The sequence below is a fragment of the Aureobasidium pullulans genome (genome assembly GCF_000721785.1).
Source record: "Aureobasidium pullulans EXF-150 unplaced genomic scaffold scaffold_37, whole genome shotgun sequence".
Taxonomy (NCBI): Eukaryota; Fungi; Ascomycota; class Dothideomycetes; order Dothideales; family Saccotheciaceae; genus Aureobasidium; species Aureobasidium pullulans.
The window spans coordinates 130297-147730 of NW_021941057.1; the positions used below are offsets into that span (position 1 = coordinate 130297).

Here is a 17434-nt window from a genome sequence, read left to right on the forward strand (position 1 = left end):
ATATCGCCCTAAAATCACAACCGACGACGCAATCACGTCATTCCTACATGCTTTCATAGGCACAATTGTTCCCGGTCAACAGCAGCGTCCGTGGAGAGCGCCCTAGCCATGTTGACGGCTCCTCGAATCAGTGGACGTTTCACCCAGCTCCTGCTGTTGGCCGCCATCCTTCTCGTTCTCATCGTATCCTTATACACAAATGCCGACGCCATTCATATTCCCGAGACCATCTCTCTGAAGCCTCCAACAAAAGGCCGACCACACCATCCCATCGATGATTTGATTGAAGAGGCGGATCGCCAACAAGATGCACTTTTGCAGAAGCAGTCGCATACCCTAGCTGATGCAGTGCGCGCATACGAGGATCGCAGAGGAAGACGGCCACCACCAGGTTTTGACGTTTGGTTCCACTTTGCACAAGAGAACAATGCTCTCGTCGTTGAAGATTTCTTCGACCGCGTATACCACGATCTCAACCCCTTCTGGGCTATTCCTGCCTTGAATATCCGTCAACAAGCCGGCGACATCTTCCATCGCATCAGCGTTCGCAATGGCAACACTTCACAGCTTAGTGACGAGCCTCGTGTCTGGCTGGACCTCTGGGAGAACTTGATTGGCACAATCGCCCAACATCTACCCGACATGGACATACCTATCAACGTCATGGACGAATCGCGCGTCATTGTACCATGGGAAACAATAGACGAGTACATGACTGCAGAGAAGAAGTCTCGCCGCATGGTTCCTGCTTCCGAAGTCGTGCGCAAGTTCGGCAAGACTTCTGTCGGCAAAGATGAAGAGGTGCCTCCTTTTGATCCCCAATGGGAGGGTGGTCCGTACTGGGACCGTGCCGTTATCGGCTGCCATCCCGACTCTCCTGCTCGCTCATACAAGGCAGAAGTCGACTACACAGCCTTCCCACCTTTGAACAATTCTTACCCAGAGAAGAGCTATGAAGGCTATGTTACTAATTGGACGTACGTAAAGCAACCATGTGAGCATCCTCAACTCCAAGGTCTTCACGGTACATTCGTTGAGCCGATCTCAATATCAAACTCTAGAAAACTCATGCCCCTATTTGGAGGCTCAAAGCTACCCATGAACAACGAGATTTTGCTACCGCCAGCTATGTACTGGACGGACGACCCATTTTACTCTGGAGGAGAGCAACATGGTGCTGAATGGGACAAGAAGAAGAACAAAATAATCTGGCGTGGCGCTGCCTCGGGTGGTCGTAACAAGGACACGAACTGGGCGCGCTTCCAGCGTCATAGATTTGTCTCGATGATGAACAGAACCAGTATTGCTCATGCTGAAGAAACGGGCAAACAGCCCAACTTCGAGCTCCCGGAACCTGGACAATACGACTTACCGCCTGGGTCTTTGGCAAAGTGGGTTGGTGAATCAGCCGATGCGGCTTTTGTCCATCTTCTCTGTTTCCCTGATACTCGACCGCCTTTCTGCGACTATGATGATGCATTCTACGAAGTCAAGCCACCTATGCCCATGGGTGAACAATACGACTATAAATATCTGCCGGATATTGATGGCAATTCTTTCTCTGGACGCTACCGAGGATTCCTCGGATCGACATCTCTTCCAATCAAGGCTACTATTTACGATGAATGGCATGACTCCAGAATGATGGCATGGAAGCATTTCGTGCCCATGGACAACACATTTGTGGATGTCTACGGCATTATGCATTATTTCTTGGGTGGCCGCGATGCAGCAGCCAAGAAGATTGCGCTCGAAGGCAAGCAATGGACTGAGACTGTTCTCAGAAGAGAAGACATGCAGATCTACGTCTTCAGACTATTGCTCGAGTATGCAAGAGTATGTGACGACAATCGAGAGAAGCTTGGCTGGGTCAGTGGGATGGAGAGTTTACTGTTGGCCGATATGGGCACGGATGGGACGAATTAAGAAGCTACGAATGAGTAGTTATGAATTTAATGTCTTGAATACCTCCTCTTTCATCGTCCTTTGATGGTTCCTTCCCTTCTGGACAGAAAGTTTGGTATGGATTCATGAGTCATGGCGCCAAGAGATTGGGCGGGGGCCGGAAGGAGCGAAGGTGTCGGTGGATTGACTGTTTTCCAACCAAAAAAGTGTTTTCGACTCATCTTCAATCTTTCTGACCAAGTGGTGAATGCGCGCAGTTCAAATCAGAAGAGCTGCATCTTTCTTTGGTCATTTCCCTTCTACCATCCCTCGCCAATTGAGCCGGTCTATTTCGCACCAAGTCCGATCGCATTCCCAGACCTTCTCAATACCTAAATCCTTCAATCACAAAGGCGTCACCATGGAGGATCTCACTTCATCGCTCAAGACTCTGGGCCTGTCTTCAGTGCCTCAGCTTGAGAAGATCGCTACCTTCCCCACCTACAACCAGGTCGACATCTACCGTTCTCACATCGCCGAGCTGCTGGCGCCCATCACTGGTGTCGCTGCCGAGCAAATCTACCCTCTGCTGCAATGGACTCAAGTTCTGGAATATGGTGACTTGATGTTGCCCGTACCTGCTCTGCGCATCAAGGGCAAGAAGCCTGACGCTCTTGCCGTCGAGATCAAGGACAAGGTAATGCCGTGTTTCTACAGTCTGCCCACACGCGACACTGACATGAAATGCAGTTCCCCGAGTCACCCCTCCTCCTCCCTCCCGTCGCCGAAAAGACCTTTGTCCGTTTCTTCTTCAAGCCCGACCCTCTTGCCAAGCTTGTCCTTCCTTCAATCCTCAAGAACACCACCAAGTACGGTTTCAACCCCAACCTCGGTCTCAAGGACCCCAAGGATCCCAGCTCGGAGAGAAAGAAGATGATTGTCGAGTTCTCATCCCCCAACATTGCCAAGCCTTTCCACGCCGGTCACTTGCGCTCAACCATCATTGGAGGTTTCTTGGGCAACCTGTACGAGGCTGCTGGTTGGGATGTTACCCGCATGAACTACCTCGGTGACTGGGGTAAGCAGTACGGTGTTCTGGCTATCGGTTTCGAGAAGTTCGGAAGCGACGAGGCTCTGGAGGCCAACCCTATCGGTCACCTGTACGAGGTTTACGTCAAGGTCAGCGCCATTGCCCATGATGAGGCCGAGCAAATGAAGGCCTTGAAGGCAAAGATTGTCGAGCTCGAGGGCAAGAACGAGTCGGTTGTCGAGCAACAGGCCGAGATTGAGCGCATCGAGAAGACTGGTATCGACCAACAAGCCCGTGACTACTTCAAGCGCATGGCCGATGGCGAGAAGGATGCTCTGGGTATCTGGGCTCGTTTCCGTGATCTTTCCATTGTCAAGTACAAGCAGACCTACGCCCGTCTCAACATCACCTACGACGACTACTCTGGTGAGTCGCAGGTCAAGAATGAGAGCATGGAGACTGCTGCCAAGGTTCTCGAGGAGAAGAAGATCAGTGAGCAGAGCGAGGGTGCTGTTCTGGTTGACCTGACAAAGTACCAGAAGAAGCTCGGCAAGGCTCTGGTCAAGAAGCGTGACGGCACGACCCTTTACCTCACTCGTGATATCGGTGCAGCCGTTGAGCGTCACCAAAAGTACCACTTCGACAAGATGATCTACGTTGTCGCCTCGCAACAAGACCTGCACTTGGCTCAACTCTTCAAGATTCTCGAGGTCATGGGTGACGAGTACGCAGAGGTCGCCAGCAAGTGCCAGCACATCAACTTCGGTATGGTCTTGGGTATGTCCACTCGCAAGGGTACTGCCAAATTCCTTGACGACATCCTCCGTGATGTTGGTGAGAAGATGCACGATGTCATGCGAAGCAACGAGGGCAAGTACGTCCAGGTCGAGAACCCCGAGCAAACGGCCGACACTCTCGGCATCTCGGCCGTCATGGTTCAAGACATGAGCGGCAAGCGCATCAACAACTACGAATTCGACATCAACCGTATGACTTCATTCGAGGGCGACACTGGACCTTACCTCCAATACGCACACGCCCGTCTCTGCTCGATTGCCCGCAAGACAGAGTTCACAGCCGAAGAGCTCGCAACTGCCGACTGGTCGCTGTTGACAGAGAAGCACGCCGTGGACGTCATCCGCTCCCTCGCACAATGGCCCGACACGTTCACAAACACCATCAAGACTCAGGAGCCCGTTACTGTCCTCACATATCTGTTCAAGATGTCACATATGTTGAGCAGTTCTTACGAGCAGTTGAATGTCATGAAGGCCGAGCCTGAGGTCAAAAAGGCTCGCGCTGCACTTTACGAGTGTGCTCGCCAGGTCCTGTACAACGGTATGCGTCTGTTGGGCTTGAACCCTGTCTCGCGCATGTAAGATGGGTTTTATGAAGGAGGTAGTAAGGCGAATGGGCATGTTTAGATGTTGATACCCTGCATGGCGCAAGGGACGAAAAGACGATGATGGATTTTCTAGTTTACGTGAAAGAATAAATGATGAAAAAGAATTAGACCAAAGTTCAAACTGTAATACGGAAGTGTAGAAAATCAAGGTTTCTTGACTGACAGCCTGTGACAGGACCCTGGAAAAGTCGCGCGCGGTTGCCGTGGGGAAGTTGGTGTTGATCGACAAAGGAAGGCGCGTCCAACCACTTTCCCAGCCATTTCAATTTACCAGCCATCGCGAATCAGCATATACAGAACTTGACCATTTGTTTCTTTCCCTTTGCGCCTTGCATCCATCCACCTTTTGATGAACTTTTGAACCACAACGTCTTTCTCGAACTTTGGATCATCCGCACACCGTTGCAATCATTTATCGACACCACCGACTATCCACACCCCCGCGTTTTGAACAACCATCTTTACGACCATCTCACATTCCAGAGCTTGACGCTGGACGCGAGCTTCGGCTCAACGAGTTGAATCAATCATGGCTCCCGTCGTCGTCTCTCACGTCGCCCGCGCAGCCACCAGAACCCTCACACCCTGCGCTGGCTGTCTCGACCCTTCCAAAGTGAACAACAAGATCTACTTCTCCCTCTTCGCCATCATCGGCGCTGCTATCGTCGTCGCGTCCATCTGGTTCTTCTTCCACGCAAAGAATGGCGGCTTTCACTGGCAACAAGGCGACTGGGATGACTACAAATCGACCGTCTTGCGCAAGAAAGATGCCAACGGCAATACCATCTACTCTGCCCGCTCCACCATCATGCCACCCAGCAAAGGCGACAGGATCGCTGCCAAATCCGTTGTCGGCTACGACGAAAAAGGCAGAAAGGGCATCATGGCTGTCAGAGGCTTTGGCGGCAGTCATTCGGTCTACTATTCCGACTCGTTCACCCAATACACCGGCGGCGATCGCAGCGATGCCATGACTTCCATCTCTCGCAACGAAAAGCGCCCTGCTAAGATGCAAATCCGTGGTGGTCATGCTCCCTCCGCGACTACCGATCACTCTCGCCGTTACCGCGATCGTGACCTCCGCGACTACAAGCATGAGAAACCCGCTCGTGTGGGAGGCATGAACAGATCCGCCGACGGCACAACCTACGACTTCTCCGACCGTAGCGAAACAATGACAGAAGCCTCCTCCGCTGCACCAATCCTTTCCTCTTCCGATCGCAAGCGCGAGAAGGCGGAGAAGAGGGCTGCAGAAGATGCTGCCCGTATGGAAAGAAAATGGCGCAAGGAAGCAGAACGTGCTGCCGCCGCCCTGGCTCGCGAACAAGCCTCTCCCTCTTCTGCAAAGAAACCGTCCACTCCCAAGATCTCATCCAGCCCCAAGGTCGCCTCGTCTCCCGAAAAAGTGGTCAGGAGTTCAAAGAGAGGAGCCAGTCGCAGTCGCTCCAGCAGTCCCAAAAAGTCGCAACCTCCAAGACAACGCGACTACTCCTTCAGCGGCGCCCCTGACGAAATCTCCACCCAGTACACCGGTACTTCCTACACAGCTACAACCACCAACCGCACAAACAGCAGTTACTACGATGCTTACCGCCCCCTTGCTCAAGCATCTCCCCAACAGCAATCCACCTCAGAACAACGCAGAGATCAGCGCAGATCAGAGCGCAGACAATCGAGCTCGAGAAACAATTCTGCATCTCCATCAAAGCAGCACAGGAGCAGTAGATACACTTATGCAGATAGTGAGGCTGCGAGCTCGGATAGAAGTGGAAGATATGAAAGGGTTAGGGGTGGTGAGGGTAGGAGTGGAGAGAAGAAGAAGAGTAAGGGGAGGGATGTCATGGCTGGATATCGGAGGGGAATGGATAGTTTGGGTAGTGATTCTGAGTGAGGTGTTACTCTGGATGGCGATTGGTGGGCAGTATAATGAGGATGAAGTTGAGAGATTGCTTACGGAGACACGGCTGAGGGAAGGAGAATGACAGAAGAAAGATACCAGCATGGATGGAAGAAGTTGGCAATGATGGCATGAACGAAGATTGACGCAACGCAGCGAGTTTTCCTTTTCTGTTTTTCCTTGGTTTGAAGGATAGCAAGGACGTGTTTATAACAACAAACCACACAATGAACAGAATGAACAGAATGAACAGAATGATACACACATAACAGAAGCCACACCTACTATATCCCGTGCCCCCATGTACATCTAACAATTCATCCATCGCAGCTCTTCCATTGTCCTTTGCGTGCGTTGCCCCCCTTTTCCAGTGCTTCTTTCTCTCCACCATCTCTTTTTTTCCTCTCTATGATTCCCCCTCTGTCGTATCTTCTTCTGCCCTTCGAAATATGCTTTCTCTTTCCTTTTCTTCCCTTTACCAATCCCACTACCTATTTCAGAAGCTCTCATGTTTGGGAAGGTGTTGAGTCAGAATTGTCCTGCGACACCACAAAGTTCCAGTACCACTTGCATCCCCTCGTTCCCTCATTCCCAATCTTCACATCAATAATTGGCATGCATATGAGGAGATGGTTTACATAGGAAACAGCGCAATGCTGTATGCTTTTAGACACGAGTGGAGGGAAAGGCGTGTTTTCAGATGTCGAATAAGCTTTTTGTGCAAGAAGGAGTTCAGGAAAAAAGCAAGAAAGCAGAGCACGGGGTTTCGAGAAGAGTTGCTCGGAGGCGAGAGAGTGAGAGGCGATAGAATGCCGCCGGGGTGTCGATTGTGGCGACGAATTTCGGTTCTTTTTGGTGTTTTTTGGTTGTTTTTTCGCTCGGACTTTTGGATATATTTGGTGGTGGTGATTCCCGCAAAAGCTGAGGGCGATGGACTTGGGGAGGTTGAGATCGTGTTCGATGCGGTTGTATGGGAGAAGGTCGCGTCTGTTCTGGTGTTCGCTTGAGCCCTTTTGTGTAAGGGAGGGTGTGTGGTGGAGAGTCGTGAGGCATTCGAGATGTTTCGAGGTGTGGCGACTTGTGGCGAGATAGGGATAGTCCAGAGTCTGCGCTGAAGTAGAGTAAGTCATTCCAGGGCTTGAAGAGTTTGGCTGAACATTTGAAAACGCCCCCGTCCAGTCCGTGGTTTCCGAGGCGTGGTGGATCCAAGGTGCCGGATGTGGATGGCGATTAGCTGGATCTGAACGCGACCGCAATTTCTAGTGTAGTCCTTTGCCGCAATGCGGATCCCGCGTTCTTATTTCAGCCTGGCCCAAAAACCGAAGTGTTTCAATATGGCAAGAAATCCCAATTCTGATCATGCATGAAGCTATCCCAATCATGCGCTTCCCCCCTCTCCGTACTAGCCCAAAAACTCTCCAACACTTCCAGACTCCGATGGATATTAGGGATATGCAGCAACTCAAACATATTTTGCAATAACCTCCTCACTCTATCCCTATCTTCCCCTTGAGCTTCACATCCAGCGGCAAACAAAGGTGTCGTCATTACCACTAGAGGAGTCAAGCCAGGAGTAGCAGTCAAACTCTCTATACAGCAGAGGATCGTGCGTACGGAACTCTGCACTGGCGGTGAAAAAGCAGAGTGGTTGGAGATGCGGCGGTATATGTAGATCAATGCCATATGATGCCAAATCTCATTACAGCACAAGAAATCCGCTTTTTGGCGTGACGACAGCTGTTCCTCGACTCCGGGGCGAAATCTGGGGGGTGCGATTTTGGCTTCGTCCAATCTTGTCCAGATGCAAGTTGCAAGTGACGCAGCTTCCTCGTCTAGATCTCCCTCTTCGAGGATGGTGGGTTGAATGTCATTCCGTCGTTCCCAAGCCGCCGCGCCGATTTCCCGGAATATGGGTGTCAGATCTGTGGCGAAACCTGCGTATTCGTCGAGATAGACTTTTTCCTCTTCATCGCCGTCGAGGGTGCGTGGGTGGCCAAATCTCGCCAATTGGCCAGAGGCGAGGCCGTCTGTCGTGAGCGCTACAAAGGATTCGGTCATGTTGTACCAGCGTTTCAAAAAATATCTCGTGCTGTCTCGTTGTTTCGAAGAGTAGCCTTGCCAGGACTCTATATCCAGCATCAAAGCTTTTGCGCCTTCGAAATGAGCGCGCCAGGTTCCGGGTCTGTCGCCGCCGGCGTGAACTTCACAGAGGAAGAGTGTGCGGATTGTGGCGAGGAGGACACTACTTTTATTGACGTCTTTTTCCAGAAGATCGCTTTGAAGACCGAAGAGACTATTGGTTAGGAGGCGAGAGATTAGGGGATCTTGACGGAGGGTGTTGCTGTCGAAGCCTTGTCGTGATTTGTGGTGGATGGCTGATAGAGCTGCGGTGGCGTAGAAGAGGGTCGGACTTTGTAATGCTGCTGGGACGATTACTCGACAGACGTCTTCTTGGACTTTGGAGTGGCAGGAGATGACGTGTGAGGTTCCGTTGATGAAGTGGTCCAGTAGAGAGCGGTCTAGTGTTCCAAGATTGACGAATGGGTCGACTGGTGTGAATAACGGGAAGAAGTCGATGTCGTAGTCGTCCAGTTGTATACCATCAGGTGAGGTTGTAGAAACCAAGGCCAAAGAGTCGTCCAGATCCAGATCAAGTGGTGGTAAGTCGTGCAAGTCTGGCTCTCCAAGAAACTGCTCAACAGGTATCGCTTCCTGTACCGCAGGAGCTGGAGGTGCAGTAACCCTCGGAGGCTGAGGCTGAACCTGGAAGCTGTTGACAGTATAGATGAATCCCTTATCCACACTTCCTATTCCCTCATCAGTCGAAAGATCATCCCAACATTTCTGTAGCATTCTTACCAAGTTTCTTGACCTTGTCTTTCGAAGCCGTCGTAGTATCAGAAATGCACGCTCCAAACCTCGATTGACCGAACGCTCTCCCTCCCCATCTCAACTTGACCTCATAAACACATTCCACATTAGCAGCTTTACACCTCCCACACTCTGGTCTATTCTCATCGCATTTCTGCCTCCGTTTTTTACACCTCGCACACCCACTCCAAGATCTTTTATGCTGTGCTGCGCGAGTAGTGGCAGGAGCTTGTTTTGCCGAGGCAGATGCAGGTGTGGTTGATATCGATGTCGAAGCTTCAAGTACTTCAGAATTCCTCTCGGCCATTTTAGGCAGGTGTCTGTCGAGCTGTGACTTTTGTGCAGTGGGCGGGGGTTAGGAAAATCAAGGTGGTCTACGCCGCATTCTGATAAGTGTGTTTAGTTTGTCAATGTATGCTGTCAGAATTGAGAGTGGGTTTCTCTTCTGCACTCTGCAAGCTAGCTTTTTTGCCTGAAGGATGACTGTGATGTTTGGAAGAGACTTGTGCAAGGGTACGGCTATCGGAGGCCGAAAGGGGCAAGTTGAGGAGATTCTTGGCGATGTCGGCGTGGTGTGGGGAATTGGTGACCCTGGCGATATATACCTCGGACCCCACGCTAGTACCTTGATGTCGCGTTCGTACGTGTGTCGCGTGTTGATGTCTTTAAGCTGAGAAGGGCATGTGTAAGAGTTGAGTGGAGGTTGACTTCTTTTATAATCTTCCCTGCCCCGGTAAGTGCTTGTAGTATACATCGTCTTTCATCTTTTTCGTCTTCAGCTCAAGCAACATAATGGTCGTCCAACTCTCCTACCGCAAGTCCCTCCGCTGGGTTCCCGGTGAGCCCTCCGAGCCAACCTCAACCCTCGTCCTCGACGTCGGCAGCTACTTCGTCGACCTCCGCATCTTGAAATCCGATGGCAGCATCGACTGGGCCATGGCCGGAAAACGCACAATTCTCTCCGAGTCACCGCGTAAGTATTTCCCTCTACCCTCACTAAACGACGTAGAGATGAAACAAAGGCTAAGAGAGGACCAAGTAAAATGCCAGTGGGCAAAAGAAATCTGCTCCCAAAATACCGAAGCCCACGACGACATTGGCGAGTTCGAAGACCTGCCCAACGGCGATGCATTAGAGAAAGGTTCAATGCCTAATCCTGATAACAACGATGAGATCCAAGCATACGAAGAAGTCTGGGGAGGCATCGATGTTCCTTCTTCCGACGAGCCAGCCTGGATTCTGAGGAGTAAGGATGATAATGGCATTACGTTTGTGGGAAAGGTGGGAGAATATTTTCAAGTGTTGAGGAAGAGAGGGGAAGGGCCGTTTGATGCGTTGAGAGAGCAGAAAGAAGGTGATAAGTGGGTAGAAAAGTATGCTGTTGGTGAAAAACTGCCTTCGATCAAGGAGTTGGGGGAGGGAGTTTTCGACACCAAGAGCTGGAGACAAGATACCGATGTCGAGGTTGCCGGAGTAAAATACACAGTCTACGCTCTGGAAAAGGCATGAGCTTCCAGACATAGAAAGAAACGAACACAGATTTATTGCAAAGGCTATCTTATACAACCTTCTCGAAAGCCAACCGACATTTCTGACCCTTGGGTCTGCTAGAAATGATCTGATCATCCAATCGCATGTCCGCCTTCTCCTTACCCAGCTTCGTTTGATATGTTCCATAAACCTCTCGCAGCAGAATCTTCATCTCAGCCAAAGCAAGATGTTTCCCAATACATCCTCTTGCACCTTGCGAGAAAGCAAAGAACATGCGGTTACGTTCAAGTTCCCCCTCTTCCTCAAGCCATCGTTGCGGATTGAAAAGCTCAGGTGAGGGAAAGACATGGGGATCTTTGTGTAAAGTCCAAGGCTGGCAAGACACAATGACACGACCGGGGATATAGTACCCATCCAAAGTGGTCCCAGAGTCCGGAGTATAGCGAGGGAAACTCATGGGGATGGGTGGGAAGACTCTCAATCCCTCTTTCACCACCGCATCCAGATAAGGTAGTTGATCAAAGCTCTTGCCTTCGCTGCTGTTGATTTCTTCCCGCAGCTTTTGTTGGATATGCATGTTATGAGGCAGGGAGAGTTCATGCATGAGGAAACATAATCCATCACCTGTGGTGTCGATGCCGGCGGCTAGATGATCCATACATTCTGCCGGTGCGGACAGCTCTTCCAGATCAGAAGCTTTGGAATGCAGTTTTGATATCAGCGAGTAGGATGCCGGGTTTGATTTTTGCGCTGCTCCGAGGACGAAGTCGTTGGCTAGAGGGACAGATCTTGAGCGCTTGGAGTTGAACTTGTCGAAAAAGGCAGCTAGTCCTGGTGCATAGTATTCCAGATAGGGTGCTGCATTGAGTCAGCATGGAAAGTGAAGGGCCAGTCTGGTTGTTGAGACAAACCTCGCAGACTATCTGCATAAGACATTTCCTCCATAATCTTCAGATCCTCAGGGTCAGATAGTGAATTCGTGCCATTGGGAGCAAACAGATGCTGACTCGCTCCATCCAGAGCAAAACAATGCAAATGCACCTATCACCAAGATCAGCACAGCTCTCTCGTCAAACACTTCTTTACAACTCACATAAACATCAGCATCACCCCCATCCTCAGCCAAGCAGTTCTGAAGACATTGCCTCGCCCTCACAGTCAACGCCTCGATAGTCTCCGGTCTCATAACATTCGTATTCGCATATCTATCAGCAAGAATCCTCTTCCTCTTGCTATGCTCCCCCCTCGGCGGCATGGAAAACAGCGTCTTGGTCCCAAACTGCTTGAACAGTTCATAAAATTCCGTTCTGTCAAAGCCACTGCCGCCGGAGGTGTAGATTTCCTTCATGGCTTCATAGCTAGCGAAAGAAATTTCATTGGGTCCGAGGCGGACGATGGGGCCGTGGATTGTGTGGAGGGAATGGACGTAGAGGCGGCGGTTACCGGTGAATTCGTTGTAGATTAGATAGAGGGGGGTGAAGAGTGTGTAGAGTGGGCCGGGGAGTTTGGCTAGAGGGGAGGTGAGGCGGGTGTAGAGGAAGTAAATGAGGGACAGTAATGGGACAAGGTATATGAAAAACATGGCTAGCGATTGATGTCAACAGTGAGAACAGAGGACGGAGAAGTGGTGGTGATATAGCTATGGAAGGCTAGATGTAGCGAATGATAAGAGTCCAAGAGGTGGTGGAGCTGTCACACAGAACACGTAGTCCCAATCAAGCAACTTGAAGCGTAACATTCACGCCCTTTATGTCAAACCTTACCGGAGGATGGAGTAGCACTACTATCGTCTAAGCAAAGGTGTCAATACACGGCAAAGATGACCGATAGCCCTTATCGCAGCATGTACCTCGGGAAAGTAGCTTGCCTGCTCCCGCAACCTCGCCTATCTCGGCAAACTCGCGATAAAGTTTTCCGATACCGCTGCCCCGGACGATATCACCACCTATGACGAGGCCCTTGTAAACATCATCATCGTCAAACCATCACGGCGCGGGTAGTGCGGCTAATAGTAGAAACGTATATAAACCATAGATAGTGATACATATCAAGTTCGTCTTCCGCTCATATATAATCCTTCAGCTATCAGTATTATCCGACTTGTTCGAGCCATCACCTCATATTATTTGAATTCGAGACTAGAAGAAACACACACACCATGCCTCTTGTGAAAATCGACATGATCAGAGGCGTCCGCACGCCCGAAGAGATCAAAAAACTCGCCGATGTGGTTCAAGAAATCATGTTGGATAAATTCGCAGCACCGGCTAGAGATCGCTATCAAGTATGCTTGTTCCTCCTCCGCCCTTTCTACCTTCTCTCTCCTCTGCTATCATCTTTGCTACCCCCTTCCACTCCATGACGAGCAGCTTGACTAACGTTCTCGCTCAAAGGTAATAACCCAACACGAACCCTACGAATTAATCTTCGAAGATACCGGTCTCTCTATCCCCCGCACCGACAAATTAATCCTCATCCAAATCTTCCAACAAGGAAGAGATGCGGAGAAAAAGCAAGCTATTTATGCAGCATTGGCGGAAAGATTGGAAAATGAATGTGGAGTGCCAAAGACGGATTTGGTGGTTAGTTGTAGTGCGAACACCAAGGAAGATTGGAGTTTTGGGTTGGGACGAGCGCAGTTCTTGACGGGAGAGTTATAAGAAAAGAAGGATTAATTTGGGAAGTCGCTAATAGAAGAGACGCTGACGACGAAAAGTGCAGGGACACAAATGAGAAAAAAGTGTATATCCATGTGTAGTCGTAAAGTCGGTAATCGAGAAACAATATCTATGTGCTTGCGAGCGAAGATCGCACTGATGGCTTGTTGTGTATTCTCATCTTCTGTCGGGAATAGGTTCGTAGTCGTCCTCGGCTGGCATCATCTTAGCAGCAAAACTGATGCCGATGATGTCGAACAACAGCACGACCCAAGAAACCGTGCAGAGAATCCAACTCTTGTCCAACTTCCAGCCAACAAAGAAGCGGTTGTCGTGATCGAAGAGGAAAGCCTATATCGCGCTTGAGTCAGCATATCTCTCACCATAATGTAACATCGTATCGCAATTCCACATACCACAATGGCCATGGCCGCGATCTGGCACACCATGACGACACCAAGCATACTAACACACATCTTCCATCCACCCTCTCTGTTGCTCCTACCTCCCAACAACACAACCGCAAAAGCCACAAAGGTAGCCAATTCCAGGACGACTGAGAAGTTCATCAAGAAGCCAACACTTCTCCACATGGAGCAGAAGTATCTGTCCTCGCCATGGCAGTCTTCATAGACTGGGAAGGGTGTGCAGGAGCCCGAGAGGGAGGAACAGCGGCGGTGCAGACCGTAAGATACGTGGATGGGTTTTTGAGAAGAGGTTGTAGGCGAGGTGTAGGAGATCCAGGAGGGCAGGGCCATGGATGTGAAGGTCAGGGCGACGGCTGCGAATGCATTAGCGAGGGTCAGAGAGCACAGAACTGGCGACGGTATACCAGCTAGGAAGACCCAAAGGCCGATGCCATAGACCATACGGCGCGTCATGTCTAATATGTGTATATGAGTGTCGCGAGTCGACTTGAAAGAGCGAGTCGTTCGTTGAGACACTCGAGGTTCAAAGATCGAGTCCAGGCAACAGGTCGAAGACGAGAATGCTTTCCTGGAACGGGAGGATGCAACGAGTTTTCACGCGACGATAACAGACGATAGAAGAGACGAGATGTCGGTGAACAAGGACCTGCCTCCTTCTGCACGTCTGCAAGCGATCGCTTAATCCTGGCGCCTCCTGCCACTTTATCGCGCAGCGAGATCGAGCGATAGCGCTACGTCATTCTCCTGCCGCTTCGCATACCAAGAAGCCAGGGTCATCCCCCATACATGATTCTGTAGAAATATCCGAGACAATAGATCATCAGCACCAGTACTTGTGATATTAAGAGATGTTGGAGATTATTTGAAATAACATGCTTGGTGCCTTGTCTGAGTCTCGGAGGATCTTGACACGACATTACCGAGATATGCCGGTTTTACGAGAAACCGTCTTCATTGCGTGCTGTTTCATCAGCGCTGCAACCGCATACAATACATCTTTTGGCGAACTTGATGTGACAAAGTGGAAATATAGCATCAAGCAAAAGCAAGGCGACGAAAAGAGAGCCAGTGGAAGATGAGATTGAGATATAGCTGAAGTAATTCTCAAGATCAAGGGAGCCGAAGTCATGTCTCTCTCATCTCTCCTCGAGTGACGGTCCAAGACGGCGTTGAAGCAGAGTGCAGAGAAGGACTTTGACATGTGACAGCCCAAACTTTGAGATTGTTTTGACACGGCGACGAGCAACACAACTCTCACACGAGCTCGAACACGGACCTCAACAACTTGTCTTTGCTTCTCAACTCATCCATCTCATTGTTACTTTGTCTTCAGGCATAGTCGAAGTCATGAGAGGATACGACAACAGGACTACGTCTCTGGCCAAGGCGGGATGGCTGAAACGGCAAGCTCCGAGGCAGTTTGTCTCTGGTCGCAAGGCTACATCATGTCCAAAGACCACCACCAGACAAAACATGTCATCAGTACCGTCCAACCCACTCAAGAGAAGAAGAGCCGGCTCAAAAACAAAGCGCACACATCATCTCAGTCACATCCAACAACTGCCGGCCGACACGGAGCCCGCGGCGCAAGATGAGGCTTTCATCCAGGCCCAGCTGTTGCGCTCCATCTGCACCGCCTTGACCATAGTCGGCTATGAAAGTGTCAAGCCCTCAGCTCTGGAGATGTTCCGTGCAGAGGTTGAAGAATGTGAGGCGCATCCTCTGACATTCACACCAGGCGCAAGTGGCTGATTGCAGGCGACCAGACATGATGAACTTCCTCACAACCGTCAAGCATTCAATGACAACCTCACGCCGAACGACCGCAATCCCGCAAGACTTTATCCTCGCCCTCGCAGAAGCCGGCCTGGAATCACATCACCTGGAACCCCATCTACAATTGCGCCTACCCAACGACATCTCGAACCCCATCATTCCTCCTCCACGGCCGTCAGAAGCCCCACCGCCAAACCTGGCACCCATGTTAGGACGAGAGTTGGCGACACCAGCCACACAGCAATACGGATACATGCCCTCACATTTCCCGCCACTACCAAGCCGTCACGCATGGCAGGGCACTGCTGTCCTCACCGAACGAGAACAAGATCCAAGGAGAATCCGCGAACGCGCAACCGACGAAGGTGTACAAGCCGAACATGCCCTTCGCAAACTTACTGCTGCCAACAAGGCCCGCTCACGCCAGGCTCCAGTCGACAAAGCAAAGGACAAGCTATGGCAAGACACAATCTCCGACCTACTAGATGACGAGGACAAGGTACCAACGCAAAAGGACGCAGATGGCGATCTCAGGTTGGAAGGATGCATGGACAGTGGTGGAAAAGTTAGCAGCACGGCCGATCTGATACGGGAAGGTGGTGGCTTGATGGTCAACCATGACCGTAATCACTGGCGTAGAGGGAGGGGTGCTGTGCATATCTGATCCGGGACAAAAACCCACATCTTTAGCGAGGCGTTCTTCTATTACTTCTGCGGCCGGTCAATGGAGTTTTAGCTGGGTCTGGGCATGGCATCGAACTTCGCAAGGCAGTCAATGAGATACCCCCAAAAATGACACATATTCTTGTTCCTGTATCAGCCAGTAGCTTGAGCAATTACCTCTGTTCGCTTCAATACGTTCCGTTCTTGCTCTTCGTATGAATGTGATGTGCTCTTTCCATTCCAGCCAGCCTCGAGCGGAGAGAAAAAAGAAAACAAAAAGAAAAACTCCCAGTGACGCCTGTCAACCTCCATGCCCTATCCACTTCCCACCAACGCCATCAGACCCAAACCATCACCACTCAATTCTCCGTCTCCCAAGCCGTCGTCTCAACAGTCAATCCATCCTTACACCTACCACCCACCCATCAAAAGTCAGCATCAAACTCACAAACAACCCATCCCCCATCTTCCAACTCTCCCAGCTTCCATCCCCCAGCTTTCCCGCCTTCTCCATCAAATAGAAAACTCACCTCCTAAACACCCTGACAATAGGCGCACAAACCACAATCCCATTCTTATGTTTCTTGTGCCCTTTTACTTCACAATCGAATTGCACCAATTCTTGCAACTTGCACTTGTTTAGTTGGTGTTGGTTTTCCGGTTTGCGGAGTTTGCCGGAGGGGAGGATTTTTGTTTTTGCTTCCAGGTCGGCTGGGTGGAAGGGGGAGATTGAGGGGGGCATCTTTTTAGGGAGAAAGAAGGGAGAGTTGAGGAGGACTTGAGGGAGAACAGAGCAGGGTGGAAATTGAGATTGTGAGACAGAGGGTGTGGTGGACAGAAACGATGGCCGAGGATTTGGGAACGAGAGAGCTGGGGATGGTGCGGAGTCAGAGGTTGGATGAGGTGAGTTCGTGACATCTTCTCTTTCGTTCCTTCCACCAGCATGATTTCTGTTTTTTGTTTTCATCACTTGCTCAATTAATCGAAGGCGAAAAGAAAAGATCAAACAAAAACAAATAAAATACGACAATACTCCCTCACTTCATCCTCCATGATTTATACATACTAACCTCGTGTCCTCAAAAAGCTCCTAACGACTCTTCGACTCTTGCAAGACCCATCTGCAAACTTCAAACTCGGTATCTCTGCTCTAGACAGGCTTCTTGCAACCAACACACCACGATTCGACCCTACGAATTTATCTTCTGTACCCGCACCTCCCATCATCGAAATCACAAGTCCGGTACCAAAATCTGGGAAGACGGAGCTGTTGTACTGGATCATCGCTCAGTTAGTCCTCGGAGACTTGACGGATCATGATGAGCAGTATCA

General features: G+C 50.5%; 11 protein-coding genes across 11 annotated transcripts; 6 read left to right on the plus strand and 5 right to left on the minus strand.

The window, feature by feature from the left end:
• Nucleotides 1-108: 108 nt before the first annotated feature.
• Nucleotides 109-1926, plus strand: M438DRAFT_284498 (uncharacterized protein; the record flags this gene model as incomplete). The annotated part of the gene is made up of 1 exon (XM_029901461.1): nt 109-1926. One exon carries the CDS (start codon nt 109-111, stop codon nt 1924-1926), a length of 1818 nt encoding a protein of 605 aa, XP_029755256.1.
• Nucleotides 1927-2305: 379 nt separating this feature from the next.
• Nucleotides 2306-4293, plus strand: M438DRAFT_378479 (arginyl-tRNA synthetase; the record flags this gene model as incomplete). The annotated part of the gene is made up of 2 exons (XM_029908820.1): nt 2306-2581; nt 2635-4293. 2 exons carry the CDS (start codon nt 2306-2308, stop codon nt 4291-4293), a joined length of 1935 nt encoding a protein of 644 aa, XP_029755257.1.
• A 555-nt stretch (nt 4294-4848) lies between these two features.
• On the plus strand, nt 4849-6210 carry M438DRAFT_284459 (uncharacterized protein; the record flags this gene model as incomplete). The annotated part of the gene is made up of 1 exon (XM_029901459.1): nt 4849-6210. One exon carries the CDS (start codon nt 4849-4851, stop codon nt 6208-6210), a length of 1362 nt encoding a protein of 453 aa, XP_029755258.1.
• Nucleotides 6211-6466: 256 nt separating this feature from the next.
• M438DRAFT_154090 (uncharacterized protein) lies at nt 6467-7446 on the minus strand. The gene has a single exon (XM_029898991.1). The coding sequence runs from the start codon at nt 7344-7346 to the stop codon at nt 6723-6725; it is 624 nt and encodes a 207-aa protein (XP_029755259.1). The 5' UTR covers nt 7347-7446; the 3' UTR covers nt 6467-6722.
• Nucleotides 7447-7545: 99 nt separating this feature from the next.
• Nucleotides 7546-9394, minus strand: M438DRAFT_284502 (uncharacterized protein; the record flags this gene model as incomplete). Its single annotated transcript, XM_029901462.1, has 2 exons — nt 7546-9023; nt 9076-9394. 2 exons carry the CDS (start codon nt 9392-9394, stop codon nt 7546-7548), a joined length of 1797 nt encoding a protein of 598 aa, XP_029755260.1.
• Nucleotides 9395-9737: 343 nt separating this feature from the next.
• Nucleotides 9738-10718, plus strand: M438DRAFT_350015 (uncharacterized protein). Its single transcript, XM_029906529.1, has 2 exons — nt 9738-10060; nt 10127-10718. Exons 1-2 carry the CDS (start codon nt 9880-9882, stop codon nt 10594-10596), a joined length of 651 nt encoding a protein of 216 aa, XP_029755261.1. The 5' UTR covers nt 9738-9879; the 3' UTR covers nt 10597-10718.
• Nucleotides 10646-12160, minus strand: M438DRAFT_400813 (putative cytochrome P450; the record flags this gene model as incomplete). Its single annotated transcript, XM_029909488.1, has 3 exons — nt 10646-11436; nt 11490-11619; nt 11672-12160. 3 exons carry the CDS (start codon nt 12158-12160, stop codon nt 10646-10648), a joined length of 1410 nt encoding a protein of 469 aa, XP_029755262.1.
• A 576-nt stretch (nt 12161-12736) lies between these two features.
• M438DRAFT_409803 (4-oxalocrotonate tautomerase) lies at nt 12737-13305 on the plus strand (the record flags this gene model as incomplete). The annotated part of the gene is made up of 2 exons (XM_029910039.1): nt 12737-12862; nt 12972-13305. The coding sequence occupies 2 exons, from the start codon at nt 12737-12739 to the stop codon at nt 13236-13238; spliced, it is 393 nt and encodes a 130-aa protein (XP_029755263.1). The 3' UTR covers nt 13239-13305.
• Nucleotides 13209-14494, minus strand: M438DRAFT_350016 (uncharacterized protein). The gene is made up of 3 exons (XM_029906530.1): nt 14068-14494; nt 13652-14016; nt 13209-13586 (listed from the first exon to the last, which is right to left on the minus strand). Exons 1-3 carry the CDS (start codon nt 14114-14116, stop codon nt 13413-13415), a joined length of 588 nt encoding a protein of 195 aa, XP_029755264.1. The 5' UTR covers nt 14117-14494; the 3' UTR covers nt 13209-13412.
• Nucleotides 14495-14535: 41 nt separating this feature from the next.
• Nucleotides 14536-16103, plus strand: M438DRAFT_360006 (uncharacterized protein; the record flags this gene model as incomplete). The annotated part of the gene is made up of 3 exons (XM_029907396.1): nt 14536-14684; nt 14872-15371; nt 15430-16103. The coding sequence occupies 3 exons, from the start codon at nt 14536-14538 to the stop codon at nt 16101-16103; spliced, it is 1323 nt and encodes a 440-aa protein (XP_029755265.1).
• Nucleotides 16104-16452: 349 nt separating this feature from the next.
• M438DRAFT_350019 (uncharacterized protein) lies at nt 16453-17339 on the minus strand. Its single transcript, XM_029906531.1, has 3 exons — nt 17190-17339; nt 16633-17005; nt 16453-16513 (listed from the first exon to the last, which is right to left on the minus strand). The coding sequence occupies exons 1-3, from the start codon at nt 17221-17223 to the stop codon at nt 16462-16464; spliced, it is 459 nt and encodes a 152-aa protein (XP_029755266.1). The 5' UTR covers nt 17224-17339; the 3' UTR covers nt 16453-16461.
• Nucleotides 17340-17434: the final 95 nt, after the last annotated feature.